Raw genomic sequence first — 22807 nt, 5'->3', positions numbered from 1 at the left:
AGCAGCATGTCTTCTGGTCACTGAAGTAACATTTAGAAAAATGTAAATAGCAACAGCTATGGAAAATGCTCTTGTGCTTGTCTGTGTGTACACATGGCAGAATATGGTATGTCCTTTGCAGCACATGAAAAATGAAACAGAATTGTGCCTAATTATAATTTGTATGTCATTGTCATTAATGATGTCTAGTTAAGACATCTATTAAAGGTCTTTAATGTTAATTAACAGGACTATGTCAATAAAGTTCCATTAGCTTCCCTCTATTAATTTAATATTATAGGCATTTAACAGATGTCTTAATTAGATATTACACTGATGGCTATAAGCAAAACGAAAATGAAGCCTTTGTCCTGCAGGGAAAGTTTCTATTATCACTTAAGCTTTCCACCAATTTGTTGTGGATTCTCACAGAGAACTAAGGGATTTCAGAGAACTTTGAGAGGAATAGTGCTTAAAAGGGAGATACTTAGTTGAGCGTTGAAGTTGTTACACCCAAGGTGCCTGTTAACTTTTGAAGGTCTCATGAACAGAATCCAAGTCCTTGTTTGGCAATTACAAGTAGCCACAAACTCAGCAGAGATCATGATTTTTGCCTGTGAGGCACTGTCCTGTTTTAAGCACCTGTGGTTTAAGAGATGTCTCCCTTGTTCAGACAGAAGTTTCGCCTCCATTTCACATCTTGTGTGTTTGCATTTTAACCATTATCCCAGTGTATTTTTCCATTTGGGTAGATAATTCTATGAAAAAAGCACAAACAGTCCCCAACTAAGATGAGAAAGTTCATAACCTTGGTATTTATCAGTCCTTGCAAGTTAGATACTAAAACATTCCCTAGTATTTAGTGGAAAACAATCCAGAAAGCATTATTGATATTATAGAAAGAGTTCTCATTGATATGTCAGGAAATGATACCTTTTGCAGCAAAGAACATCTTTGTTGCTGACAAAGTACACGTGAAAGACATTTTTGCCCAATGCCCTCATTAGATCTTTCAGAGTAGCATGGATGTAGCTGAACAGGCAAAGATGGTAATCCAGGAACAATTACAGAAAGTTACCAGCTGCAGTTTCCTTATACAGTAAAATAGGCAGATAGAGCCCAGTTCATACAGAAGGCAGCAGTAACACTTAAAAAGTTATGAAATAAGATATTCATTGCATTACGACAAAATTGAAATAAGCCAGGTAATCAGTACTAATCACAAGTTTAATAGAAAGCAGAACATTACACATAGGTTACAAAAAGATGCAGCTAAGACTCCAGCAGCTTGACAGACTGCTTTAAAGACCAGTCATTTAAAAAAAAAAAGTCATTCTTCAGTATGAAGAAAAAGTTAAAAATTCTACTAGTTCACTCTATTTTCAGCCTGCCAGAAAACCTGTTTATTAAACTGCAGGAAAACAGCAGACATCCTGTTTCCTTTTGATTTGGTATGAAATCATAGGTCAATTGTTCCTTTCAACTTGAACTTCTTTGCAGACCGCTCACTTGCTCGAAGCTGGAACTTGCTTCCATAGATGTAGGAAATGAATCCATCAGTCTCCAATCTAAATACATTGTTAATCTTGGGAACAACTGAAAATGCAGAAGAAATTAGCAAGAAGTGGACTAATTAAAGCCCCTACTCTGAATAAATACTGGTGCACCAGGGAATACTATTCACATGCAGGCTTCAAGTTTGTAACATTTCAAGTTTCCATACTGTAGAATGAGAAATATAACCTAAGCCTGTACATTTAAAACCAAAACTGCTAGAATTTAGTCCTCTTTTGCAAGCATGCATTAAGTGTTGCAGAAAACAATCTACAGTGAATCAGGTGAACAAGCCATGTGCATAATCATGTTGGAAATCACTGGAAATGTATTTTAGAAGTAATTTAAAAAAAAAACCCACATTTTTATTGGGCTTCTATGTGGTAGATAAAAGACATTAGCTTCTACCACTACGCAAAGAATTATATGTAAGCAGTGGTAAAGAATAGTGTGTGTGCTCATGTATTTGCTCCAAGTATAATAATATTTGATAGATTTTTAGTTACATTATAACAAACACTGAAAAACATTTCACATACCTTTTAATTTGTTGTCTTTAGTAATAATTTTGAAGACGTGTTTAAACTCCTGTAGAATTATTCCTGTTATCCCAACATAAGATGGGCACTTTGATTTTGTGACTGAAAGAACAAGAGTATGCACGTATTAGAATAAATTCAGGTGCAGTTTGTTTGCTGTTCCACTGTTGCCTCATGATTTTAGAAGCTTGTTTTAGTAGTCTGCTGGTAGACTTGTAGTTAATCTTTGCAGTAAGAGCAGTGGAAAAATTAAGTAGTGCTGGTAAATGGATAGAGACTCCAACACAATTATAATTATGTGATTCTAGAGTTTATACTGGAAGGAATTCAGTGAGCACCTGAAACAAAGGAGAGTAACGAATTTCAGATAACTCTGTAGAATAAAGCAAACAGTACCTGTAACAACAGCTCCGTGGAGGTCAGCTTTTAGCAGTTTGCTCTGAACCATCTGTGGTTGCCTTGAACAAAAGGGTGGGATCAGAGAAGAAAAATACATGGAAAAGTGTGTTTATAGTGTGACTGTGACTACTGAAGTAATGGTCAAAGCTTACAGAAATAGTATATCATCCTTATTTAATAATTGACACTTTTAAGTTTATCAAGTTGCTACCTGAAACATCTTAAAATTGGTGGTGGTTAGATCACTAGATGTCTCGACTTACGCATCTGGTTTAAGTCCATAACATAGGTCTCTGATGTATTGTTTCCAGAGTTCGTGTAGTGGTAGAAAGAGTTCGTATCTGCAGTTAGAAGGCAAGCATTATACAAGAACTTAGTTATAAAAACACATTGCTTACTAAAACAATCCACAGAGTTAAGACTAACAAATACAGATGTTATCATCTGCGCTGATCACTCAGTAAACTAGTCCAAGCAACAAGTTGTTTTTTTTTTTTTTAATAAAAAAGCTGAGTATGCTCCTATCAAACCCAAGGAGGGGGGGTGAGACGTGTTTAAGAACATTCTGCTTCTCCCCCCCCACACCCCATTTTAGGGGCAGCACAGGCCTTACTCAGCACGCACTGGTCAAGGAACACAATGCAAAACGGAGTCCCCTGGTTACAGCCAGTGCGGGGATCAGAACTGAAGTCACAGGTGGTTGTGTTTAGGAAGGGGAGCGGTCAGGGCCGAGTTAATCGAACAGCCCAGGTACCACACGGGCACGTCCTGGGGGGAACGCGGGGAACACAGCTCGCGCTCGCACCTCTGCTGCTCAGGCTCGATCTCGAAGAGGCGCAGCTCCCGCCTCTGCCTGGCCGTGAAGGTTTTTGTTTTCCTCCTCTTCGGCTTCTTCCTCCTCGCGCAGCGGTGCTCCAGAACCACGGCCTTCCGCGTCAGCGCGTCCCGGATGGCCTCGTCCTTCTTCTTGGGCATGCTGCGCTTCAGGAAGGCGCTCACAAACGCTCTGGCCTCCTCTGACCCTTGGGGCTGTAGGCGTTGTAACAATACTCTCAAAAGGCCGTTATGATTAAATCGGAGCCAGCCGCCGAGCTGCGGTCACCGCGGCAGCAGCGATGGTCAGACACGGGCGGGGTGAACGGGAGCGGTACCTGCAGGCGCAGCTCCTTCGCCGCCTCGCGGGGCAGCCCGTCGTACAGCACGCCTGCGGGCGGAGAGCGGCGTCAGTCGGCTTCATCCCCCCCAACCTCCTCCTCCTCCCCCGGCCCGCCGCACTCACCCTCCATCGCGGTGCTCCGCAGGCGCAGACGCGTGTGCGCTACCGGGGCGGGGCGCGTGAGCGTGGCTGCGTCCTCCCTCCCCGCCGGTCCGGCAGGGGGCGCTGCAGGCGAGGCGGCCGCTAGAGCTGGCGGGCGGCGCTCTAGCAAGGGGGCGCCCCGCTTCCCGACGACGCGCTGCGTCCCGCGGAGCCCCTGAGCGCAGCTCCCGGCGACGAGCCGTGCGGCGGCCTCCGCCCTGAGGCTGAGCGCGGCCCGCCGTGGAGCTGCTGCACGTCAGCGCCTACAGAGATGTGCTGCGAGCTGCGAGCTAGGTCTGCGCACCGCACCCGCGTTTAGTGCGAGGATGCGCATCCGCGTGCACGTAGCGCCTCCTGCTCTCCCAGGGGGTTTGCCTCCTCTGGATTGCTGCGCCTGTGGGAATAGAGCGGGGATAGAGCGCAGCCTGCTCTCGAGGTGCTCTGGAAGCGGTGCCGCCAGTTGCTCAGCCTGCCCAGCCAAACCCCAGCTCGCATTAAAATAAAGGAGGCGTTTGTATTCCTGTCACGGGGTGGGCATCAGCCACACGCGTAACCAAGTGCCGCCTGGGGAAGGAGGCTTACAGGGCTGCTCTGACAGAACGTAGGAAATGTGGCCATTTTGTGGAGTGCTGCTGTGGAGCACAGAGGTACTGAAGCGGTACGTAACGAGGAACAGAATCGCAGATAAGCCTGTGTATTCGTAGAGAAGAAAGGGCCAGTCTCTTCAGATTAATAAGCGTGAGCACTGGTTGGTGTAACAGTCAGAAAGATCATCACGATGGAAAGTGATACAAGAGGTGCAAAGACAAAGGGACTAAAGCAATAGAAAGGTGTTATGAGGGACGGAGAAAGGACTGCTCACCTGTGTCTGAGGATCTAAGCTCGCAGGAGAAAGCATCACCAAGGAGAGATCTCCAGCCAGAGATCTTTCCTTTGAGGCAGTCAGCCCTTAAATGAGGTCTAAGAGAGGTGCAGCCAGGCTCCACCCTGAAGCTGAATTGCCTTCACCTGCGCTCCCGGGGCTGACCGGGTCCTTTCCACAGATGCTTAGTGGTGGTTCAGGCCGTGACTCAACAGTTCCCATACGTTGTGTATGAAGGGTCTCCTGGCAGTGAAGGATGTTGCCGCAGCAAGCAGGTCCCTTGATTTTACAAAGCAGGGACTCCTTGAGTTGTCATTGCTATTTAAGAAAAGATCAGTTTTCATGAATGGAGTACCAGGATGAACACTATGGGTCTTCAGGGCCGTATGAGTGCTCCTTGGCTGGATTTATGCTGCAGTTCCTAAGGCACTTAAGGGATTAATAGTCAAATCAGTGTTGGCGATGCCGCTGTAGTAAATCCAATGATCCAGGCTAAACAGGTGCCTGGGGAAACCAGTCTCTTCCAACAGCTTTACATCTTCATTTCCCAATCTATCTTCAGAGACGTCTGAGGAAGCCAGGTCAGCTTGTTAGCGTGTGTCCCAGGGAAAGGGCTCTGAGCCAGGAGTGGGGCTCAATCAAATGAACACGAAAAAGAGCAGGAGGAGGAAGTAGAATACGTGGAAACAGATTTTACAGATCAGTAAGAAAGAGATGGCTCAGAGAAATTAGGGAAGGTGAGTAAAATGGGAATATAGAATAAAATCAAAGCAGAAATATGTAAACAGAAGTGCAAATAATTATGATGCGTGTTTCTGAATGTGCATTGTTACTTGCTCCACCTTTCTTAGTGTCATAGGCCTTTGAAGCTTTTTACTTTTTCAAATAAATCAGCATGAAAGCAGGATATAAGTTTATGGTGATATAAACCCCTAATATATATTATTTATTCCACTTTACGGTGGAACATTGGCATTTCTTATTCCATTAAGTCTGCGTATGGCTTTATTTATTGCGTTTTAAGTCTGTCTATGTATTTGTAAAAACCCAACAGTGAGCCACCATACGTGTGTACAGTAGGGGGCCATGTTGCTTCGGCTGTCGGTGTGTTGAATTACAGTGGGTGATGGGAGAAACACGTGCAGGCTGAGGCAGGTAACAGCAATGTCCTGGGGGAATTTCCAGCGGGCACAGAAAGCTACAGGTGAGGTGCAGAGCATCCAGCTGCAGTAAATAAAGATGTTTTATCACATAAGAATAGAAGATCACAGTTTTGGTTGTTTGTTGCTCAAGAGTAATTGTGAACTGAAGCTGGAGATGAGCACAAGTGAAGTGATGTGTGTAGAAGGTGACTGGGCTGTAATCATGGACACGCTTTTCCTGATTGCTGCTGATACAAGAAATAGATACTGTAATTCTCCAGAAAGAGCGACTCAGCAAGCATTTGAGTTCTTAAGATCAATGTAATTTATTCCTCTTGGCCAAATTGTATTAGTCAAACTTGGTCCCTCTGGACAGGTATAGTGGTGAAAATAATTGTCGCTTTAAACCTTCTGATCTGATTTCCCTTATCCAAATACCGAGTTGTTAATACATTTCCCAGCTCCTCCCCATTCCCTGGCTGTGCTGAAGCAGTGTGCAGCCAGCCTAACTCCCGTCTGCTTCTCAGCACTGCTCCTCTGCCCCTTTTCCACATCCCCCTTTCAGCCCAGCCGGCCGGGAGCACACATCAGGCCATGCCGGCATTCCCAGGGCTCTGGCTGACTGTGACACGGCTGGCTTCCTTGTGGGTGCCGGGCTGCTTGGCCACGGTGTCCTGCCTGTGCTGTCACTGCTGCCCAGAGAGCCTGGGCTTGTGTGCGGAATTGGAAAGGGAAATGATAATCTCAGAGTATGTTCAGAACTTTAAATGATTTAAAAGCTGGATTTTAAAGCGAAGAAAAGCAGCAGTTGGCCGGGCTGTGTAACGCCGCTCCTCGCCAGAGGGCAGCCCAGCACCGAGAGTGTCTCCATGGGGACACACGGGTGTGTGCCGGCTGTGCAGTGCTGCCTCTTGTGAACTGTCCCGGCCCGCTCCTAGGTGGGGCAGAACCCAGCTCTTTCAAGTATTAAGAGTTAAAAATTGTTTTGTCTTTGGAGAAAATGTGGTTGTTCACAGCTTCTTGCAGCATACGGGCCTCAAGTTCTCATGTACACCAGCCTGTTTTACATCACTGTAAAGCTATCTGTGGAAGGAGACTTTGGGGGGAATTCATTAATCTAAGGAAATGTTGTTTTTTTTTTTAAACACGATCATCTTTTCTATATCAAAATAATAAGCCATACCCTTCTTAAAAAGTGAGAGCCTAGAATACCTGGTGGTAACTCCTGCAGAAGTGCGATTTTAGTGCCTCGCGGGATGCTGAAAAGCAACGCTTGGTCCCAAAAACAGTAATGAGGAGTCAGAAGCTGAGCTGCTGGCAGCTGACGTTGGGCTTCCCTGTGTGCTGAGCTCACGGCTGGCGCAGGCACGGCAGTGTGACAGACACTGCTGCTCCTCCCCAACAGCTTGTATTTCTAATTAATAGCAGCTTCTGCACCCATGTGTTAAGCCGTGGCAGTCTGTCTTGGGGTTGCTATTTTTGCTGCCTTTAATTTTTGAGTCTCGTTTAAATCTTGTGTAATATTTTATTTTTAAACGTGGCAAATACTGGCTTGTATTGTGGTAGGGATGCATCACACAAAATGAGTATTAAGTAAAAAATGATAAAGTAATAGTGGTCACTGGAGTTATAGCAGATTGAATTGTTTGATGATGTATTTCATTTGGTTTTGGTCAAACTATGTTAAATTAACATGATTAAAATTTGAGGTATAAAAATGAAAAGGTTTGAGGCTCAAAAACATCCATTATGCTGGATTTTTCATCAGAGAGAAGTTTATACTGTTTTCTCTAGGAAATGGTTGTCAAACTCTGCAGGTCTGCGTGATACGGTGTGGTTGTGTTGATTGTGCACTTTCCCACTGGTAAGTTCTGGCCAAAGACACATTACATCATCCTGTACATCACTCTGTGGGGCGCAGGAGCCTGCAGTGCTGCTGGCGGTGCTGGGAGAGCATTCCCTGGCTGAGGGCAGCTGTGCTCCCAAGGTGAGGACAGCCCCTGCCCCATTGGCCGGCCTGCAGCTTGGGGATCTGGGCTGAAATCCCAGGAAATTTGAAAAGATTCATTAGTTAGAGACAAATTTCTCATCTTTGCTCTGTAATGAGGCATCCATCTCCGAGGCATCGCTAGCTGGCAGGGCCCTGTTCCTGCCAGACTCTTTCAAAGTAACACAATTAGGCTGTCAGGACTGACATTATTTTTAATAAAATGAGTCAGCTTGCACTGTCCTTGTCGAAGAGATGCATCTCCAAGTCCACACTAATAAAGGTGTCAAATGCCAAGGCAGCCAGTATCTTTAGGTCCCGCAGGTTTGAACGTGCCTGTCACAATTCCCCAGTGTGCGCCGAGTCCTGCCTGCCTTACGTGTGTGTCCCTGGAACTGGGGCTGAACAGGATTGGTGAAAAGGCTCTGCCCCACAAAGCGGCTTCTGAAGAGCCTTGCAGCGATGGTGCAGCTGGCTGACCTGTCATGTCATGGCCCCCAGCACCCGGGCTGTGTGCTGAGCTGCTGGCAGAGGGAGGGTGGCAGCTCACAGCAAGCCTTGTTGTCTGTCAGGGGAGTGCTTACAGGGCACAGTTAGTTAGCGGGGATAGCTGTAACAGTAGTGCCTGTACTGGGAATTCAGGTAGGCTGGGGTTATTTGGGTAAATTTGCTTGCAAATATATTAGCTTTTTAAGACCAATTATAAAGGTATCAGTGGCAGTGGAACAGCTGGCCTGGAACGTGGTGGAGGAATTCAGGCAGATCCCACTCAGTGGAGTGCAGCTATGGCACTGATCTATATGCTTGGGAGTCAAAACTGTATTTCCACGTTTGTGTACAAGGAAGAAAGGAAAGAAGACACATCAAAGGAGCTGATGGGTTTGCTTTCTGCTGTGGGCACACTCGTTAGGAAGGATGCTCAGGGCAGGCAGCTGCCAGGACCCAATGGAAGGCTTTCATCTCCTTGTGTGCAATCTGATTTCCTCTGAAGTGAAGGTGTGTGCCGGGCAGTGAGGGGGTTAATGCTGCTGTGCTGCTTTGATAATTGAACAGACCAAAAACGCTTGTTTGAGTTCAGTGCTTCAGTAAGAACCTTTCCTTTAAAAAAAGCTCAACACAAAACCCCGCAGCCTCGTACAACAGAAAATACTTTGTCCATCTCTTTGGGAGAAATCTGATAAACCAGGGTGAGAGGCAGGTGTCCAAGGAGATAAAAGTAATAACTGTGGCCATGGTTCTGGAGAGAGCTAGCCTGTCAGGCGGTTAATTAAATGAAGTTCCCGCTCTGGAAATGCTGGAAGCTAATAGATATACGGCAATTCATTCGCCTTAGCAATATATGTTAATTTTAGCATGAGATGAATTCATATATTTTGCAGTGGGGAAGACCTGGGGGGCAGGCTTTCATCCTGCCAGTAGTGGGTTTTTTCAGGAGGTAGAGACTACTGAGCGCTTTGTACTTCCTAAAAACAGACTGGGGCTGAGAATGGCTGAGAGAACGTTTTGAATTTAGGCAGAGCCTCTAAACAGAATTAACTAATCACAGACTCATAGCCGAGCTGACCCATGTATGCTGTTACCATGGGTCAGTGAGCACAGAGCACTGGCTAACAAACACCTTGAGCCCAAGTCTCTTCTGCATTAGCCTAGCTTAAAAGGATTTTTCTCTGTGTTACATTAGTGTGAAATTAGGACTGCTGCAATGGCATGTGGCACCTAAGGTTGAGGATGCTTTGGTAGAGGAACAGAGGAGATGCAGTGCAGACGTAAGGATTCTATGATTCTGTGACTATTCTATGACTGCCTTGTGTGTAAAACCGATCCTGCAATCTGAATTTGGGGTGGGTTGTTGCTGGGAGTAATGACGAAGTCTCTGTTCGGGTCCCCACCAGCTCTGGCACTGCAGCACTTGCTGCTGAGCTGCCTGGCTCCCCCTGGTTTGTGGGGCCTTGGACAGCCAGGTCCCTTTTGATGCTTCCAGGTGTGGCACCAAGGGCACCACTGCACCTACAGCTGTTTCAACTTGGAAACACACTGCAGCACAGCAGGCTGCTTTCTGAAAACAGAATCCTCTGATCAGTGAAATTACCAGCAGTGAGACTGCAGAGCAGAACACAGATATTAGTTTTTTTTCATCTGTTTTTTTTGTTTGTTTGTTTGCTTGTTTATTTGTTTGTTTTTGTGGAAGAATACTCCCTTAACCTTCAGCATGATTACAGCCCATTTAGCAACAGTTCTTTTTGAATTTCAGACCTATTTTGGAACAGTCGTAAGCAAGAAGTGTTTCTTTTCAGAGCCCAGTGCAGTCAGTCCAAGGGTAAAGTTTATTTAACAAAAAGCATCGTTCCAGTTGAATGCACATTGTGAAATTACAGGTCCATTTAAAGCAAAAGAAAAACAGTGGCAGGTTAGGGTCAGGAAGGAGGATAATGACATCTGCTGCAAAGAGTGTTCGACAACTGCCTTCAAATTTTTAGGTTTCCATCAGACATTTTTCCTTTCTTTGTATAGTTATGCAAAAGAATGGAACTGAAAGAAATGTACTGGATGCTGAAAGCAAGCTTGAGGCTTGTTCAGGCACACAAATTCCAAGTGGAGACATTATAAATGATGTTTCAAATGCCAGCGGCTTGCAGAGCTGTGGGCTCTTTCCTCATGTCATGGATGGGGTCAGGTTTGTGTCCCCTGCCCGGGTGCAGCTGCAGGGCAGTGCCCAGCATGGGAGCCATCCCCATGGGGTGCCCCTGTGCCGGCCTCGCGTTGCAGCCGTTGTCCTGATCCCACAGAAGCCAGCTCCATCCTTTTGGCTCCATACTGCAGCTGTCAAAATGCACTTTTTTTTTTTTTCTAAATGGGAAAAAGGGTCCAGCTTTTTGTAATAATACTTGAAATATACTTTGCTCTTGACACCCTTGCTAATGTGACTGCTTTCTACTTTGTCTTCCAGGCTCTGTGCTTCTGCCCCTGCTCTGCGGGAACCCTGACTGCACTAGCACAATGAAGGAAGGTGAGCTAGAAAAAAAGCCCTCTCTAGAGCCTGGGGAATTACCTGTGGCCAGAGATTACCAAAGAGACCTATAGAGATTTTAAGATGCTTTGGGGCATTGCTTTAGAGTATCTCTGTCTCGACACTACTGAATCCTGCTGAGCCCTGAAAACCTATTTGAAGGAGAAGGTACTTATGGTTGCCTTTTCCTATAAGTTAACAACAATAATGATGGAGTTGTTTCACCGACTGTCTTTCATGTAACAATTCCAAGCTCCAGAGCTGGCCCCCTTTTTGCTGGCCATGCACTTAGGGTTGTTTTTTTGGATAGAAAAGGGGAATGTTTAAGTTGCAAGTGAAGATACATTACCTGAAAATGACAGCTGAAATTGTGCTTCAGCTTGGTAGCACCCTGAAATGTTTGTACCTTGAAGAACACAGGCAGCCAACAAACAAACCAGTTTGAGCCTCTTTTTCTCCCTGAGCATTGGAGGAGGTGGTTCTGCCCACCTTGAGCACACTTCAGGCCCAGCACAGCACTCACTGCAGCTCCACTTCAGGTCCTGGTGCTGCCAAGGGCTGAGGGCTCACAACTGGCTGAGCCTCACACATGGCAACATGATTTACTAAACCGCTAAGATATTAGGTCAGCATTGTAAATCATTTTAATGATTTCACTAAACAGGTTGCGGAGATAGATCAATAGAAAATATAGCATTTAGGCTCACAATGCTGCACATTCATTATGGGAATGTAATTATATTAACTGATTTAGGATCTAATAATAACTGAAAATAACAATTTAATGGAAGCCTTCCAATCCTGCACTCTGAAAGCAGGATACAGCTGTACACAATCTACACATTTTAATCTCAGTCAACTATATGTAGCAATTTTTTGACTGTCAGAGAAATGTCAGTCAAGTGCAAGTAACTTGCAGAATTGCAGCATCCCATATATTACATTATAATAAAATAGAAAAGAAACATTCAACAGCATTTTTATATACTGGCAGGGTCACATGAACCAGTCACATGAAAAATAAGAAGATGCATCGCAATATAATAAAGTAGAGACCTTGCACATTGGGAGCTATTTTCCACTTGCAATTACCATTGCCATGAGACTACAGTTTGTGCTGCTGGGCGTAAGGGGTATGTACTTCTCTCAAGATGTTGGGTTTGGTCTGAGGCAGCTGGATGAAAAATATACTGTGTATATATATGAAATATTTACGGAAAGAACCTAATCTCTCCTGAGCAGCGATAGCCAGGTTCTTCCTTTCATTAGTCAGGGTCAGCATTTCTCTGTTACAGTTATTACTGTGGCTACACTGAATTTCGTTCACTGTGTCCTGGTTTTTTGTTAATGTGTGCACAGGAGTCACTTGTGCTGTTTAAAGTATTTTCTTTTGAAATAAGCTGTACATTGTGGCTATTTAATACCTTAACGGCCATTGATTGAGTATACTGAACCAAGCAGGCATGACTTGGGCAGAATTTAAGCTGCAGTCAGATAGTGCACCTATGTTACCTGCTCTTTTGAAAGCCTGCAGCCTGCAGATAGGCAGTTGTCACAGCTATCTGCACTCCGTTTTGCAGGGGGAGTTAAGCTTTTCTTTAAGCCCTCAGGCTAGATAGCATTGAATTATGCACTTTCTCACACCCTGGTTAGACAGATGCATGGGAAAAAATCATTTTTAGTGAGTTTATTTGGGAAAACACCTTATTTTGCTATTTGACTCAGCATATGAAGGAAAAAATCTGCAGTTTTCTCCTGACTTAGAGGAGCTTGTTTTAGAGCAGAGTGAAAGTTTGAGCCATGGGCAAATTGTGCTGCTCCTGCTTATTCAGCTGTCTCCTTGAGCTGAGATCCATCCGGCTGTTTTGGAAACATAGGTTGCTCAAATGAAAATGAATAGTTTTGGCATGACCGCAGAACTGATGTTAGTGCATTCCCTGCACAGGCTGTCAGCTGTCTCCTACTTTAGTGATCCTACAGCAGGTTTAGTGTCCGCAGGTAGACGCTCCGTGCAGCCTCACACATCACATCCCCTCCTCCCTCACCATTTTGTAGTTGCATTCCCAGCTGTAAACAACAGATCAGACAGAGATTTTTCCCAGGCTCTATAAATGCCAGCAGCAACAGAGCTCTGGATAAAGGGAAACGTGCTGTGTGGAACACATGGTGTTTTCATGGCACTGAACACTGAGAAGTCCTTTGGTGCTGCTCCAAGAAATGGCAGTGGTAAGGTTTGAATTACCCCTGGGTAATGATCCTAAACTTAGTTGACTTTTCCATGCACATTTATGACCACGCTGACAAATGCTTCCTGAACCCAGCAAAGCTCCAGGTATTTGCTTTTGAGATGATTTGTTCTAGTGAAATACTTTAGTCTAGAGTAAGTAGCATAACATCTATCTAGTTATAAAATAATTAACTCCTGAGTTAATAGAAGGATTTTATGTTCTTGAAAAATATTGAATTTTTTTTTTTAACTTTAGACTTTGTACACTGTAGCAACTTGAATTCAATTTCATTGGTTCAGTCTTGCTGTTAAATCACATTGCAGTTCAGATTTTGACAGGTGCATACCGTGTGTTTCTGAACTCCTATTTGCTTTTGGTTGAGCTCCCACGGTTCTGGATGCAGAGGTTAGGCTTTGTTCTTCATCTCTCTACGTGCTGAAGAACTGCAAGATAGCCAAACCAACAAACTCACAACTGGATCAGAGCACCAGTACATACTTAATTTTGTGGTTTTTTCTGCCTTGTGAAACTCTGCTTACTTCCCTGGGGACTGAAATGCCAGTATTATTAATTATTAAAGGAGTCATACAAAAGAATTCACTAAATAAGGAGTTTCACTGCTGACTTCAGTAGGAATTTAAGCTAGCTAGATTAACTGTTTCTTTAATCAGCTTGTACATTTTCATTGTTGCATTTTGATAGTTTTGTCTTTAGCCCGTCTTGCAGCCTTTCTTGACTTTTCCTCAAGGCAGTGAGCATCACTGACAGGCACAGATCAGTCTAGACTCCACTTAGTATTATTTCTTGGCCTGACTGAGATGTAAATGTATACACCCTGTGTCCTTACCCAAAGATTTTTCAGCACACCCAAGCAAGTGCAGCTCCCCAGCTAACATACTGCTCAGCCTAGCTGGGGCAAGGCAAGCTGATTAGGTGCTTCCAGCTTTCCAGAGCTCAGAGCAACGTATGTTCATGTGTGATAAAATAAAAGCGTGGGTTTTTTCGACAACATCCCAATTCCTGTTGGGAGTCACAAAACTGCTCAGCTTAAGTACAGAAAGCAGGCTTTAAATTCCTCAGACAGTTGAAAGTGCCTTCAAGATCTAACACAGGTGGCTTTTCCTTGTGTTTCTGCTGCCTTTGCTGGCTCCAGGCTGGGGAGGAGCAGGTGGCTCTCCTCCCAAAACAGTGTGGAAGGCTGAGGCTCCTGGGATGCACCAGACACAGCTCTGGGAACCTGGCAGTTCAGCCCCTGCCACCATCCATTAGTGCAGAGGGGATTAGGGTAAGCTGAGAAGAAAAACTGAATCCTTACTCATCACACTGGTGAGGCTCTAGAGAGCACAGAGGATTCATTCTCCACATACAACTCTTAGCGCCTTCTCTAGTTTCTCAGAGTAACGACTGCCAAAGGCTGCCTAGTGCCATGGGAGGCCACACATCCCAAGACATAACGGAGGTATTGCACCCTTGGTGTTCATTTCTAGGTGCCAGCAACCCACCGTGCTGCTCTTCGGGGGAGGGGGAATGAGACAAACCCCCCTTCTTCTTCCACACTCTGACAGCGTAGAAGCTCCCGTGGGGCCAATGACACATTTTTAGATCTGCAAAGAGCAGCTGATTAATGACACACTGACACAGTCAGTCACACAGATCACTTCTGACAACTCTGGAAGCACTGAAATGCAGCTGTCCTGGACAAGTAAATAAATTACAGCTTATCCGTTAAGGGGACGCTCTGACATGGAAATTTAGAGCTAAATCTTATGTTTACGGTAGACTAAGCATCTTTGAGTTATTTATTGAGACCTTGTTCATTTAATTTTTATTAAAGATGATTTTACATATGAGATTTAAGAATCATTTTAACAATAACAGGAAGACAAATCTGTAGCCAACAAGGAGGACAATTTATTAACAGATATCTTTGATTCAACTTCAGCATAACTGATTTGTTTAGAATGCCCATTATGGCTATAGTTATTATAAGGCTAACAGACAACAAAGGTAAAATAGAAAACTTCAATTCATTGGTTAACATTGGCATAGATGCTTAGAAAAGGCCATTTTTTCCAGTCATGTTTTGTATCATCCGTGATGCAGATCTCAACCAAATTACTTTTCCTGGCTGGCTCTATTTATAGTAAAATCCATCTTTTACTTAAGAGATGTTGTTGGGTTTCAGAAACATCATCTGAAAAAGAATGCCACCCTTCTTTTCTGCCCTGTCAAGCCCAGGGCTGTGCCTGGGGAACGGGCTGTGCAGCACAGGAGGGCACTGCAGCCCTCGTGCCTTGCTGGGTTTCTCCCAGCCTTACTCCCACTCCCTTCACTTCAGGACCAGGTAATTTTGCTGTGGTGCAACTACAGCTCCTGTGTGGATTAAAACCAAACACCTCCCCTGTGTGCAGCCCCCGGCTCTGCCTTTTGGAGAGCCTGCATTTCCCCTGCTTTTTGCTAGGGAACAAAAACACCAAAGAAGCCCAAAATTGTGAAAAGAAAATCCCATGAGGATTTTACCATCCAAACACTCTTAATCAATCAGGATCATTTGTGTATACCGGTATATTAGTTCTCTCCCAGGGTGTGTAGCATGGTTCCTCCCTTAGCTGGTGGTGCAGATGCCCAGGGCTGCACTAGGCTGCAGGCTGAGGGCTGGGAGAGTCCATCTGCTCCGGGGAAGGAGCAGCCGCTGGAATCAGGCAGCACATTCACTGCAACTTCATATTCCCACCACACCCCTCCAATCAGTCTTTGCTAAAAAGCACTAATTAAGACTTGAGCATTTTTGATTCCATCAATTTTCTGTTCTTTTCTTTATTAAATAGATGTTCTGGAGGGAGCTTGACTAATAACCGCCCAAAGTTTAAGGATAATGAATCAATGAACTTGGGCAGCCTCTGGCTAAGCATGAAATTTACCATGTAGTAACAAATGCAGCAGAGGCAGCTCATACATTAACCAGCCCAGTTCTGACACCCAACTTTGGGAGAACGTTATTTATTTACTTAGTAATTCCACATGAGATGTGTGGAACGTCCAAAATGTTTTACAGAAGAAATGAAAACGGCACAGTTAATTCCCTGCATTGTGTGTGTGTGCACCCCTCCATCACCCACCTTTCCCTTCGGTGTGTCGCATACCTGGCAGTAGGCAATTCTCCTTTTTCCTTGCAAGGTGTTGGCATCTTGAAGGTGATCCATGTGGTGTAAAATCTGCTTTTGTTCCACGTATTTTTACATGTGCATGGCTCTAACATTAGATCTATTACGCTGTTGTAAATCCATTCATTTTTGTTGAAATCCATTAACTTGCAGTGAATTTATAGCAGTATAACTGTGAGCAAACTATGGCTGATGGCACAGGCTGGAAATATTACAAGGAAAAGTGCAAAGTTCTATTGATTTTCTCTCAGGAAAAATGTGTGTTTCCTTATGATTATATTACAGATGACTCAGCTCTGGTCCCTAGCAGCCATCGCTCACGCTTCCCAGCTCAGCCATTACTGGCATTGCAGGCGTGCTGTCTCCTGCTGCAAGGAGCAGGGGCTGGGGGCTGCCTCCCCCCGCTGCCTGGGGACACGGCCAGCCTACTGCCAGTCAGTGCTGGAGGAGCTCCTGCCTGGCTCCATGCTGGTCTGCTCTGTCTCTCCACGGCTCTGCAGTCCGAGCACTCGCTCCTAATCGATTCTGACAGCAGACACCAGTAGGAATGCTGAGATTTATGAAAGAGCAAGAATTGCCACTAGCCTCTGTCCATTAAGGGTACAGCAAAAACTGCCTTTGCCCTTTGTAAATATAATCAGCAGAAGTGAGGCAGCTGCCCTTTTCAGAAGGGTGCTCTCAGGACAGATGTTTTAGCAAAAGCCCCTAATGCACTCACAAGCAATAATGCTACCAATCCTGTACTTCTTTTCCAACAAAATTTTTCTCATTCTTTTGAGTGCTCCTGGAAGACCAAATTGCATACCAAAGTTGCAGCCTCCCTTTTCATCTTGCTGTCTCCCCAAACATAGACCGAGTATTGGCAAAAAAAAGCTGAATGAAATGTAGAAACCAAGACTCCAAAACCTGGAGGACTCTTTCAATGTGTTTTTGAAGGTCGAGGCAGCTTCTCTTGGCAAGGCACTCTCTTGTTGAAGTTCTTCTGTTTGCTGGAAATGAGTGATCTCTGCATGTGTGTTCTTCAGTGGAAGGAAAAGCAGCCTACTGCTCTTGTTAGATTTCTCATCAGAGCCTCAGGTTGTTGTTTAGTAGTTCTGAGGTTGTACTGTGAGTGAATGAGAATAGTGGAATTGTTATTCCTGCAGCAGCATACAATTCTGATCTCACAGAAGAACAATCCGTTGCAGATTTAATACTTTTTTGCCTTCAGTACAATTAAGATCAAGAGGACCTTGTTAATTCTACTTCTTTTGCTGCACACAGAACTTCCAGGTTCTGTCACATGCCTACACAGGTAACAGTCTACAGTATGAGGGGAATGACAAATGCAAGATAATGCATTTCCTCCCATATTTTCTGCAAAGCATGCAATACGCAATTCAAGAAATAACACAGCCTGTTAGTGATGAAACAAAAGTATCAGGGCAAAGCAGCTGATCTCATTACCAACAGACCACGCAGAGGTACAGTCAAAATGAATAAAAGCTTCACTGTTCACTCCTAGACAGGCTCTGCAAATTCAAGTTTCAGCTGTTTATTCAGATAAATTTAGACAGATATATTTCTTCCTCTTATAAAAAAATTTGTTAGGGTTTTTTCTCTTAGAAGGAAGACAGATCACTGAAAAACACTTACTGCCCTTGAGAAAAAGCAGCAGTGATGAGCTCACCAGGACGCACAGTTCAAACCTGGGCAGGTTTCCCTTCCATCACCAGCCATTACTCAAAAGCTCAGTGCTCCTGTGACATCGCAGGCTCCGCACAGAGCCCCGCCTTCAGTAGTTGTCCTTGAACAAGTTTCCAGACAAGAATTAAATGTCAGAGTTAATTGTGGCAGGGACCAGCACTCCAGTCTCTTTTTCTACCTGTCTTTTCCTTTCACGCTGTGAAGCGCTCTCCCTGCCCTGCACACATGGGCAGGATGGAGCTGGGCACCAGCTCACACGGGAACCTCCTGGCTTGCAGCAGATAACTCCCCCACATCCTTCTGTACAGCACTTCTGCTTTCGGTGAGATGATGATGGATTATTCCCCAATCCAGAAGATACAACAGGAATTAAGAGGATGAAAATTCTTATAAAAAAATTTATCACCTGCAGATCCCTACAGTGAGTGTGCCCCAGAGCAGGAGGGCTTCTTATTGTGACAGTGCAGCAGCACGCAGGGAACACAGACGTGTTTTGGTCTCATGCTTATGAGATGTGGGCACACAATTCCCTCATTATGACTGGCAGTCCTAGGAAAAGCAAATGCTGGCCATATGAGAAACTGAAACCCCTTTCCTACCCTCTCCTAGAAGGGGAGCACGAGCTGAGGCAGCCGGCACGTCCTGCTTTTGCTCCACGCCTTCTGCTGACAGTCTGCTGGCACTGTAGCTGTCTCTTTACCATTTCCACAACGAAGGTCCTTTCTAGAATGCCACATAAATGACAGGATAAGAACCACAGTCAGGCACAGGAGATTTCAAAGTGCTTCAATAAATGCAGCTAAAGAAAGTTGTGATTCCTTGCCAGGTTATCCCATTATACTCAAAACAACAGGCATTTTGAATAAAAACAGTAATTAATCTCTGTATTTACTGTAGAAAAGCATTTGGTTCATAAGAAGAAACTCTCTTGCTAAGAAAAAATATACAACTATGTAATCTTAAAAAACTGAATATATTTTAAACCAGTACTGGAACAAAGTCTGGACAAAGTTCCAGAAGAACTTACTTACCTTGGAAGCGTCAGGCTGGCACCCAGAGCCCACGCTGCACTACGTGCCCCAGCCCACCAGCAGCCCACCAGCAGGACACAGCCATGCCGTGCTACAGCTGCCAGCACGCAGCAGCACGGGGCTGTGTGAGTGCAGTCAGTTCATCTGCTGTGCACCCTTCTCATCTTCTGTGCTGTGACGAGTTAGGGAATGGGACACAGCCACAAATCCTCCTTCAGAACGGGGAAAGTCACACACGGCTGCAGAAACTTTATTTCAAAATCTTTTTATTCAACTGTTATTCAGCAATATACAATACAGTTTATAAACAAATGTCTTACCTTGTTTCCAATCTTCATTTAAAAATAAATATTATCAGCAGTGCCTATTAATTATGGTAAGATGTACCTTTTCAATTAAAATGTCTCCAAAAGAAATAATTTAATTAAAAAAAAAAAAAAGAAAAAAAGAAAAAGGAAATTCAGAAAAACTAAACACAATCTACTAAAAATATTTCCTTTCTTAGGAAGGGTTTTGACCCAGCATCTTTACATACTGTCATAAAGATAACTGCTCAACAGTTCGTGCAAAATGAAGAGTCTGAAGAGTCAGAGGAAAGGTTTAGAAAAGAAAAATATTACATTAAAATAGAGAAACCATAGGTGCCGTGCACAGAGCAGGGCCTTACACCACAGGGTCTGGAAACTAGATGCATTATTTTTTGTGGTTTACCTTCTGTGACATCCCCAAAAATATGTTTTCCCCTCATGTAGAATTTATCATGCTTCTTTCAGTCTCTTTCTGTCCATCCTTCCAACTGTGGGTAATGTTTTGTCAGGGGCTTGTCCTGTTCTTAAATAGGTTCCTTTTGTTTGGCTGAGGAGTAGTGGAGGAAGTAGTCCATCAGTGGTTTACTAATAAATGTACAAGCTTATGCAGTATTAACAGGAACATGTATAGGAGTGGGTCTGTAGCATAAATAGGTCCTGTGCCTAGAAAAAGAGACAAGGGAAAGGAGGAGATTTTATTTTTTATCTTTTCCAATACAGAAGATTAAACGCAGAAGAGAAATACAGGAAGATTTATTTTTATCACATCAGAGCCAGGGGTCAGAAGCTTAATTTTAATAGTAAAACAGCATCCCCAAGCTATCCAACTCTAATAGCTTTCTCTTCCCCCTCCCAAATCTAACTCCACTCAGGTCATTTCATTATGCATCACTAATGGTATGCCTAAACTCGGCTGTGGCCAAGTTACCAGCAATTGAGATTTCTATTTCTATACACCTTAATCTGGTATATAGTTTCTTGGGAAATGACAGGTATCAACCACCCATTATTTTAAAGGGAAATGACAAATGCTGCAGCCGTACTCCTTGATTAACAGGACATGAACCCATTTCATTTGGAATGGGAACAGCAAGCCCTTGACATCTTCTTTACCTTTTATAGGAAAGAGCAGAATTTTAAATTAAAGATGTGCGCAGGAGCTATAGAAAAACAGAGGTCAGGTGTGAAACACATCCGTTACAGACTCTTGGTCCTCACTGCTCGCACTCCTATGAGGCAAGCCGTGTGACACAGATGGGGTGCAGGGCAGCAGTGGCACACTGCAGGGGATGCTGCAGGGAGGGCAGGCACGCATGCATTGGCTCACACCAAGAAATGCCATCAGAATCCGTGCTGCAGCTGAACAGGCTGTACCTGCCTCCTCCCTGCTTACACTAAGATATTTGCTGTTTTATTTTCTAGTTACCTGTGCCAAAGAGAGAGGAATTTACTGTGTACCACTGTAGTCCAACCTCATCAGTGCAGGAGGCTGAGTCCTGGGACCCATGTGCACAGCTCCAGCTCTGGCAGCCATGATGAGGCCCCAGCACTGACACAGGTCACACTGGGAAGCACAGCAGAATTCCCATGCAGAAGCTGTGCCATCCTGGCACGGCCTGTAGCAGTGCAGCAGGACAACAGGTTGCTGCCATTCACTCCCCCAAGCCCTGCTGAGCAGACAGATGAGCCTGCACTGGTCCACAGCCACAGGTGATTGGGTCCCTAAGTGCCACTAAGTGACACCTTTCACAACCTGCAACGTGGAGTTGCATGTATGGTTGTCACCAACACTGTGATGTGACAGCATACAGGGCTGCACACTGTGACTGATGCTTTGTGTGCCCTTGGGCTGCTTCCACCAGGGTGAACACAGAAGCAGGAGCCCAGCTGCAGCTTCACACCATAGCTGGCACGAGAGCTGCGTCAGGGCAGCCTGAGCACCAGAGTGCCCGGTACCCAAAGCACAGAGAGCCACCCAGAAAAGTGACCTCAGAACCACTTCTCAATGCACTGAAGTTATTTTTTAAGTGCTCAATGTCCTTGAAAAAGCAATTTTAGGGAACTCTCCTCAGGCACCCCAGTGCAAATACCTCACATACCATACGAATCTCTGTCAGCTGTGGTGTGATCAAAGGAAATACCTCAAGAAGTTCCTGAGAACACCACTGCTCAGGCTGCCTCATAGGCATGCCTCACTAGCACAGCTAGAGTATTATTATCCAATATAAAAACCAGCTCATTGTAACGTGTTGTGCAACTGAGGAACTCAACTACTGTCCCCATAGTGTGCTATCTCATAGACACCTAGACTGTGTAGAGATTATTTAGTTATTAAGGTTTTAATTAAATCCTTGCATGCAGACACATGTGGCAAAGGGCTGCCTACTTAGCAACAGCAGGTTATTAAGATGAACACAAGGTTTTTCTTTTTAAAGCTGAAAATCATGAACTAACACAATCAACTCAGGTAGCTAAAGCACCTAGTAAATTGTTGTAAAAAAATAAAATAGGAATGTGTGCAGGAGCACAGCAGCTGCTGAAGCTCGTGGTCCTGGGTAGCACACCGGACAGACCATCACCAGCCCCCACAGTTGCTCACTGCTCAGATTTGCCCTCATTGCCGTAGAGCCCAGCCCTGAGGAGCTGAGCACAGGAAGGTTCTGTCCTGGAGACGGCAGGCAGGAAAAGCAGCCCTTCCTGCACCAGGAGGGCAATGCAGCGATGCCGGCAGCAAGTCCTCGGACTGCTGGGATGAGGCTGCTGCCAATAGGAGTGAGCCTTCCCAGCATGTTTCACGTCTGTCCTCTGCTGCAAACAGAACATTCATTGAAGCAGCAGAAGCTGAGAAGTGAGTAACAAACCTCTTTAGACATCTCTGGACTCTTTAAAAGTGGAGGGCAAACACATCAGGAGTCTTCAGGGTACTGTATTTCTTTAAGTACATCTCCATATTTGCAATGCTGCAGTGCCCCATCTCTCATTTCAGACCTGCCATGGGCACAGCTAGCAGACTTCTGGCAGGCAGGACATCGCCTCAGGAGCACACAGCAGAACACCACCTGAAGGGCGGCAGTGTGCACGCAAACTACTGGGCCCAGCTGCCCCTTGCACACCGTGACTCCGTGCAATTCCCTTTGCTTCCCTATCACCAGTGCAGAACACCAACAAACTGTCCACGTACCAACACAACCCTGAGACAAAGCGGTGTCCTGGTGACACTGGCTGCAGCCTGGCGTTTTGGAGGGCACATGGCTCTGGTGGCGTGCTCTTCAGGGAAGGATCTGAGCTCTCAGCTCGAGCAAGAACCTTGCAAGGCCAGTCAGCCTCCCGCAGCCCGTCTGCTAACACAGCACCCTCCAAGCACACATTGGATCTGCTCCTCTGGCACACATGGACACAGCTGCAAACACTATGCATTCATTTCTAGGTACATGAATGCTGTCTAGCCTCATTATTTTTCCTTAGAAACATACAGTCAATTCACTAATGTATTCTAGCATGGATAAAACCTTAAAAACTGAATGGAGAGGGCTGAAGTTGAAGGACCATCATCTTTTTTTTTGAGTCTGACACACTACGGGATATCTGAAGACAGAGTTCTTAATCACAGATTGCAGTCACTGA

General features: G+C 45.0%; 2 protein-coding genes and 1 long non-coding RNA gene across 11 annotated transcripts in view; 1 reads left to right on the top strand and 2 right to left on the bottom strand.

Annotated features, from left to right (window-relative positions):
* The window catches only part of LOC149916135 (uncharacterized), a 33795-nt gene that overhangs the window by 10294 nt on the left and 694 nt on the right, over nucleotides 1-22807 (top strand). The window contains exons 1-2 of one of the 2 annotated variants that reach the window (XR_016470927.1): nucleotides 4315-4426; nucleotides 10707-10766. This is a non-coding gene — a long non-coding RNA (uncharacterized LOC149916135). Of the gene's footprint in view, nucleotides 1-4314; nucleotides 4427-10706; nucleotides 10767-22807 lie in introns of those variants that run through there. The other variant, XR_016470926.1, reaches the window with a different exon arrangement.
* POP4 (POP4 ribonuclease P/MRP subunit) lies at nucleotides 1190-3845 on the bottom strand. Its single transcript, XM_031615320.2, has 7 exons — nucleotides 3751-3845; nucleotides 3623-3675; nucleotides 3277-3500; nucleotides 2735-2812; nucleotides 2469-2530; nucleotides 2073-2174; nucleotides 1190-1575 (listed from the first exon to the last, which is right to left on the bottom strand). Exons 1-7 carry the CDS (start codon nucleotides 3755-3757, stop codon nucleotides 1439-1441), a joined length of 663 nt encoding a protein of 220 aa, XP_031471180.2. The 5' UTR covers nucleotides 3758-3845; the 3' UTR covers nucleotides 1190-1438.
* VSTM2B (V-set and transmembrane domain containing 2B) overlaps nucleotides 19300-22807 on the bottom strand; it is a 360933-nt gene continuing 357425 nt past the window's right edge. For 6 of the 8 annotated variants that reach the window (XM_090149977.1, XM_090149980.1, XM_090149979.1 and 3 more), the window contains one exon: nucleotides 19306-19846. In XM_090149977.1, the coding sequence (XP_090006103.1) occupies nucleotides 19758-19846 (89 nt within the window). In that variant the 3' untranslated portion in view covers nucleotides 19306-19757. Of the gene's footprint in view, nucleotides 19847-22807 lie in introns of all 8 variants that reach the window. The other 2 variants (XM_031615089.2, XM_090149982.1) reach the window with 2 other exon arrangements.

The sequence above is a fragment of the Phasianus colchicus genome, chromosome 13 (assembly GCF_987193195.1).
Source record: "Phasianus colchicus chromosome 13, bPhaCol1.hap1.1, whole genome shotgun sequence".
In the NCBI taxonomy this organism is placed as follows: Eukaryota; Metazoa; Chordata; class Aves; order Galliformes; family Phasianidae; genus Phasianus; species Phasianus colchicus.
Note: the sequence above shows the minus strand (reverse complement) of the source record. Positions and strands in the feature narration are given on the sequence as shown.